The 7,458-nt window shown below is 41.5% G+C and overlaps 1 protein-coding gene across 4 annotated transcripts in view; it reads right to left on the bottom strand.

Annotated features, from left to right (window-relative positions):
* Lef1 (lymphoid enhancer binding factor 1) overlaps positions 1-7,458 on the bottom strand; it is a 54,102-nt gene that overhangs the window by 43,547 nt on the left and 3,097 nt on the right. For all 4 annotated transcript variants that reach the window (XM_034500084.2, XM_034500083.2, XM_076933259.1 and 1 more), the window contains exons 2-3: positions 6,528-6,594; positions 4,906-5,039 (exon numbers count right to left, since the gene is read on the bottom strand). In XM_034500084.2, coding sequence (XP_034355975.1) covers positions 4,906-5,039; positions 6,528-6,594 — 201 coding nt within the window. The remainder of the gene's footprint in view (positions 1-4,905; positions 5,040-6,527; positions 6,595-7,458) is intronic.

Genomic DNA, 7,458 nt, shown 5'->3' with positions numbered 1-7,458 from the left:
GATCTGGCTGCTTAAAAAATGTCGGTAAATAAAGCCAAAATGGGTCTGCCTACAGACTTAGCAGAATTACATTTAAAAACTCTACAGCTGCAGGTACTCTCAGCTGGCATGCTTTTGAGAGTCCAGCTCTGCTAAGTATCCTAAGGTGTGTGCTAGACTGAGCTAGCACAAGGAGGCTTGTGAAAAGAAAGCCAAGATGGTGTGGGGCTGTGGAAACACCAGGATTCAGCTGGCTGAAACCCCCAGCACCGGGGGAAGCAGAGGTAGTTGTATTTCTGTGAGTTCAAGGCCCTATACAGTAACACTCTGTCTCAAAAAAAAAAAAAAAAATCAAAACCAGCCAAAAGACATCAAAAGGTTTGTTCCCAGTTTGAGGTAGTAGTCTTGAGTTAGTGAGATTACTCTATTTGGGGTTGCTCTCGTGTCCTTCTGAAAAAAACAAACAAAAAAACCCTGCTAGGGTCAATTCAAAAAACTGAGTGAGGATCAGTGATCAGTATATATAGCATCAAGTGCTAAGGGCTCCGTGGAGCATGGCTCCCTGGTACACAACAGTTAGCAAAATCATTAGAGACTGGAGGTATCTGGGGGGCGGGTGTGTGGGGGGGGAACAGTAGCCGCTCCAAATTCTTGTCCATCATGAGTCCTCCCCTGCTTTGGAGCAGTGTAGTGAGGAAGGATCAGACAGAAGAATATCCAGGGACTCTGAAGAAGAATCTCCCCACACACACCTTCTCCTGATAGCCACATGCAAATATCACACAAAATACACTTAGAAAATATATCCCATGCTTGAGGGTAAAGAGGGAAAAGCCAGCATACTTAGCTGCAAGAAATTAAACATCTGGACTCAGAAAATTAAAAATAATACATAAGGAAGTCAAATCAGGTAGCCCCTTGCAGCAGAGCCTCAGCTTCCTCACGTGAGGTATGAACCCCAGGCACAGCACCCCTGGGCTACATTTATTTATTTATTTATTTATTTTACCATTTATTTCAAAGCCATACAACATTGGCTTATTGGTATTCAGAAGCTTCATGGTTAGGGAAATCTACCTCAGTTCCTTTGTCCCAGAAGCGAACACTGAAAAAAAAAACAAACCTTAGTCATTTGTAAACCTAATACAAAAGTCATGGGTGGGGGATCCACTAGACATAGATCCGTTCATCAAAAAATACAAATATTTATCCCCTAAAAGAATACATCAGTCAACACAAACTATTCTAAATGACTAAAAGACTAAATAACTAAAAGCCTGTAACATTTCCACAGCTATTCCCACTCTGAAAATAACCATTTACAGAACAGCTAAAATGTGTCATAGACATCTTCCCTTTCCCGTAAGGTCTCTCTGAGGAAGATCATAGAGAACCAGAAAGTTCGAAGTTCTCATGATTCAGAGCTACTGTGGTCAGGGACCACCGGGCAGCTTCCTGACTCTTCCGGGCATCAGAAGAGACAGGGAAGACTTCTCTTTGTAAGGTGTTAACCATTTGGGCTGCAGGAGGGACAAATGGAAGTTTGACACCCAGGGTGATTAACTTCAGGATAATCTTACCCCGCAGGGAACTTTCCTATGTGAAAGCACTGAGCTCAGAACTAATTCACACTGCCTGAACACTCAGGCTCTACCACTAAGCCTGGACACACAGCACTGGTGTTTGGTGTTGCTGTTTTAATACCTCAGCATTGGCCTTACTTGCAGGCAATAAACTTCAGAGAAAGAAAGGTTTGGGAATAGGCTTTTAATAACTTTCCTGGGGTCCTGGCTCTGAAATATTAACAGGCATGCACATCTTCTCGCCCTCTGTGCTTCAGCTCACACTTATACTGAGAGCAGGTCGCCGTAGCTGCCTTCTTGTTTATTTAAACTGAAAACTCGTATTTAAGATTCCAGGAGAGACTCGTTCATAAGATACCTTGTATAGATAGATACCCACACTCCCTTAAACATTCCAGTTCTAAAAGGAAGTCCCAACTAAAATGTTTTTACAGAAGGGAAAAAGATGAATGGGCAAGGGCTGTTCTCCTGAATAGGTACCATGATGCCCAGCCTGGCTTAAAACAGGAGCAACAGCATATGGTTATGGGGAGATTGCAGAAGAGGCTTCCTTGTGTGTGCCACTTGGCCACAGCTGGAATCTCAGGACAGCAGTTAGTCACAGAAAAAGAGAGGGGCCCTGTTGGTGCCTCACCCTCCCACAGATGTTTCTCCTCCCCCCCCCCCCCACCTTCTTTCTCACAAGCAGCAGATTGCAATAAACCGGGAATTGTTTGTAATGCAAATTCAAGTCACCAGGCTGCTCCCACTCAGAAACTCAAACACAAATGGTCCACCAGCTCCCTGACACCATCTAAGAAAGTCTACCATGCCTGATGTCAGTGACACAAACAGTCCTGCGGGGGGGGGGGGGGGGGGGGGGGGGGGGGGGGGGGGGGGGGGGGGAGAGAGAGAACAGAAGGAAGGAGGAAGAGAGAAGTGTGGTTAGGCCGAAGGAGAGAGGCTGCCTTCCGGTTAAAGTGTTTTTGATCTTAGAAACATTACAAACAGCTGTTAGGTATTAAAAACCAAAGATTGTAACTCACTTCAGTTGGACTCTAAAAAAAAATTGACATAGCCTTGTGGTTAAAACTGAAAGGCTTCTGGAATTGTGCAAACTGCAGGAGGGTCTCTTAATAAAACACACCTAACACGATGCAAGGGAACTCAGCACAGACAACAAAAAAAGAGGAAAGGTTCTCTGGACACAGTCCACACCTAGTGACATTTGCTCAGCCCACAAATCTTCCCTAAGTGATGAATGACTGATTCATGGATGTCAAGTTCAATGCATACATAACAGTAAATACCTTTCATTCTACTGACATTTCAAAATGGTGCTGAGATATAAGGTACATAGGTTTGTGCTTGATCGTGCGCGCGCGCGCGCGCACACACACACACACACACACACACACACACACACACACACAGACCAAAATGGATTCACGGGAGGAATCGGGAGAAAAGGCTACAGAGACAGAAGACATAGTATTTAGCTTAAAGGGGAAAGAATTTTTTTCAACATTTGTATAAATACAGGAAGATTATAACACTAATTTCCCAAATTTCTTCTCTGAAGAGAGAAGCATCTGATCTTTCTATGGAATAAAGCACCATTCTGTACACATTGTACTCACGGATAAAACATAAACAGTTTGAGAAGCGATTTTCTGTTTACCAGAACACTAACTTGATTGGAAAGGGCTATTTGTTGACCTTTTAGACTTTCATAGAAATCTTCAGCTGTTCTTTATCCAAAATGCAGCCCATAAAGAACAAAAACAAACAAACAAGCAAACAAAAAACCTGCACAACTACTTTAAAAAAAAAAATCAGATATATTTCTCTACCTGGCTCAACAAGTTCTCTACAAGTCTTAAACCCCAGACGTACTTTCAGTGTGTGTGTTTGGGGCAGGAGGTTAATCTCTAAACAATAGACTATGAATGATTGCTTTATTAGTTCATCCACATTTTAGGTAGAAGATTCCTCACATCACACAGTCATTAAATATCATTAAATACTTGAAATGTTTTAAAATAATGGGGGGGGCATTTTTTATAATGAACATCACAAAAATCTCCAAGATTTGATCTCCATGAGCTCCATACCAACTGCTTTATGAAAATGAGAAAAAGCATGGTCCCTGCTGGAGTTTAAATATCCACCTGGAATTTGCAGACAAATGATCACAGTAAGTCTACAATCTCAAGGCCCGCCAACTTCACATACCTATCATGTTAACCATCGACAGTTCATACCACTAGGTTCATACCACTAAGATAACCCACAAGCTCTCACTCCACTTGATTGTCAGCCATTTCCTGTCTGCCTCTTGGGTGAACCTCCCAGCTCTCGGACTCTGCCATAAGGCATTGGTGACACCCCTTGCCCCAAGGTTTCTGAGGAACTTCTCAGTTTGTAGAAGCATTGAGATTTATCCCGATTGACTCCAAACCTCAGTCAGGGAGACCCATTCCTGTGTGTTTTTCACTGGGCTTGGCTGTTAGAGGCGTGGGACTGAGAACAGGCAATTGATTATGACTGCCCCAGCAGCCTCTCCAAAAAGCGGGGGTATACTGGGTATGTTTGCCAGTATGATCACATGCACATCCTCTACAAGTTACCATCTACTTGTTCTCAAGACACAGGTGCCATCTTATCCCCAGTTAAAGAGATATCGCATCAAATACCACACGTGACATCCATGATGCTGTGACATCCATGATGCTGTACACGCCAGCATAACGCAGTTCTACAACACTGCATTTTTTTCTTACAACTTTAAGTAAACCGAACGAAACAGCAACAAATTTCATTCCGCGATCTTCAGATAGTTCCCCACTTGACAACAAAGTGAAAATGGATGGTCTGTCCCTCCCCCCTTTAAAACAATAGCTAATGTGATAAGGCAAGACATTTTCAAAATCCAAAATAACATTCTGAATGTCTAGATCCAAATGAGGCCCAGTGGTTCTGACTTTAAACAGTTGAGAGCTTTGAAAACTACCTGGTCCTTAGTTAACCGAAAGATTAAATCCACTTCCCTCTGATCACCAGCACAAAAACACAGTACGTATAAAAAATCATAGATCTGCTGCTAACTTGGCTCCGCTTGATTTCATAACTCGTGAATCTCTACTTAATTCTTCTTAGCCCACCAGAAATCCAAACGGGAGACATAAAGACAGCACTGTTCTCAGGCCGCCATTCCTTTTGCACGGCTCTTACGGAATGATGGGATGACTAAGTCTCATACAAGGAAGCCACTGCCAGTGTGTTCGAGGAAATAAGCATCCTGTTGAAGCACAAATTAATTTGCACGTCTGAAAATAATTTTCAACATCAGCATGTTACTCACTGTCCTCGGGATGGGTGGAGAAAGAGATCCATTTGACATGTATGGGTCACTATTCATATTGGGCATCATTATGTAGCCAGAGTAACTGGAGTAGGAGGGTCCCTTGTTGTACAGGCCTCCATCTGGATGCTTTCCTGGGAAAATCCAAAGAACAATCAAAGATGCATCGACTTTGCTCTCATATCACATGGTTTGTCATCAGAAAATCTTCTGCTTCTAAGACAGGCCAGACTTTACATAAAATGATTTGCTCATAAAATACTATAACTGGGCTACTAGGCTCCATTTTAGATTGACAGTATTTATGCTCCTCAATGTCTTAACAGCAAACCAGATGCTTAAAAAACATGTGGTTCAATTTACTTCCACTACTGACTGATGTTTTTACAAAAATAAGTGTTATTCATCTAACCTAATTTGGACTTCGAAATACAGAAACATAAGGGAACACACACAAACTTAAAAATTAAAATGTGAATATATAAGGCTGTTTACCCCCCAACACACAAGACACATTTAGCATACATAGAAGGGTCTTTATTTTAGACAAATTCAAAAATTCCTCCAGTGCCACTGAATTTCTACCAAATGTTAGACTTTTATTGAGGGAGAAAACTGGATCTAGTGTATGGTTAAAACCCAAATTTGTAGTGAATTAACCTTTGGAAGCAATAATTTCATGGCTAAAGTTACAGTCTATCAAAGAAATGTTCTTTTACTTTTATTTACTGTATATAAGTAACTTATTTACTTTACATTACTGTATTTACTTTCAAAATACCATATGTATTTTTAAATATTTTACTGTATTACTGTATGTACTTTATTTACTGTATACAGGTTACTGTATTTACTTGTCAAAAAGGAAGGCTGAGATAGAGCTCTCTCCCTGCTCCCTGGTCTATACACTGAATGTACAAACACTCCATTCTAGACAGGCCAATTGTTAAATAATTGAAGGAGACCAGAAATGCCAACTGATTAACAAGTGAACCCTATGATGATTTGATTAAACATGGAATGAGCAAAGAAGGAGAGAGGAAGGGGGAGAGAGAATATGTATGTGTTTGTATGTGTGTGTTTGGGAGTGTATGTTTGCATGCATGTTTGTGTGTGTGTTGTGTGCTTGAGAGTGTGTGTGTATATTGTATGTTTCTGTGTGCGTGTGATTTTTTTAAAATTATTGACAAGAGTGAACAAATGAGGGACATGTCTATCATCTGACATACGTGGCTTCTAATAGTTTTTCTATTTTACAAGCTATGTTACTGAAGCCTGATACATCTGCCCACACACTGCCACAGCCTTCCTTCACTGCACTGAAAACCCACAGGCAGCAATTTGCACATGAAAAATACTCTTTAGAAACATCCCTTCTCTAAGAATCTGAAAGCCAAAGGAAATCTAAAGGCCCAGCCTCATGCAAGGCATGGTTCATAAAGGATGGGATATAGAGCATGAGAGAGAAGCTGTGAACTTCTGGTCATTCTGTTAAAACATTCGTGGGGCCCAGCCTTGCACATCTGGTCCCACCCTACTCAAATAGAAGTATCAAAATAAAACCAGATATTCACATTGCATGTGCCCTATGGTAAAGTGGGGAGAAAGAGAATCTGACTTACCGTCATCGGGGTGTTCTCTGGCCTTGTCGTGGTAGGGCTCCTGAGAGGACTGTGCTTGTCTGACCACCTAATGGCATGAATAGCCACCCCCAAAAGAAAGAAGATCACCTTAGAGTGTGTAAACAGAGGGGTCTGCTGTTAACTCAAAGGCGATGATTAGGTAAAACTCGGTTTACACATTTTGTTAAAATTAAAGACAAGCTAGACTTGAGTACTGAAAACATCTTTTCAGTGTGTATTTTTGAATGATTATTAGGTACTCCGGATCAAAAGGTGGGAAAAAAAAAAGTGAATTTAGAAACCATCAATGCTTCTTGAGTGCCCAGCTTCTACGATGTGTAAGCCTCTTCAGCCTTAGTTTACTTTGACAAGACCACCAGAAACAACATTTTGTAATGGAAAAATGAGATCTGGAAACGTAAACAAAATAACTACTTTGCTGAGGTCTTAGGGAAATTGTCTGAGGAGTCCTACATGAAACTGTGTTCATTTACAACTTTCAGGCCGAGTGCTACCAGAGTAGAACTGGTCTGTGGTTAATGGGAGGGAAAATTGAGAGTCGGGTTATAGACATCTAAAAGGTAGCCCAGCTAATATCAGTTTTGGTAATCACCACCGACCCGACTCAACCACGTGCAAATCAGTGGTATAACCCCTTCACCATCTTCCGAGGCCCTGCTTGCTCCACTTCCACTGCGGAAAGATGAACAATTCAAACACCCAACCCCGGTAGTTTTCGGTTTCCTAAGCATGACTTTTCTCCTCAGACTAGAAAACTGTAGAAATGTGAGGTGGATTGAAATGTGTAGACTACTCCAGTAAAATGAACGAGACTACTCTACAGTCTGGCCAAAAGAAAAAAAGAAAAAGAAAAAAGAAAAGAAAGACAACCCCAGAATTTAGGTGGTATTTCAGTCTTTGGACCTGTGTC

Source organism: Arvicanthis niloticus, chromosome 4 (genome assembly GCF_011762505.2).
Source record: "Arvicanthis niloticus isolate mArvNil1 chromosome 4, mArvNil1.pat.X, whole genome shotgun sequence".
Lineage (NCBI taxonomy): Eukaryota > Metazoa > Chordata > Mammalia > Rodentia > Muridae > Arvicanthis > Arvicanthis niloticus.
This window is presented reverse-complemented; position numbering and strand designations above follow the sequence as displayed.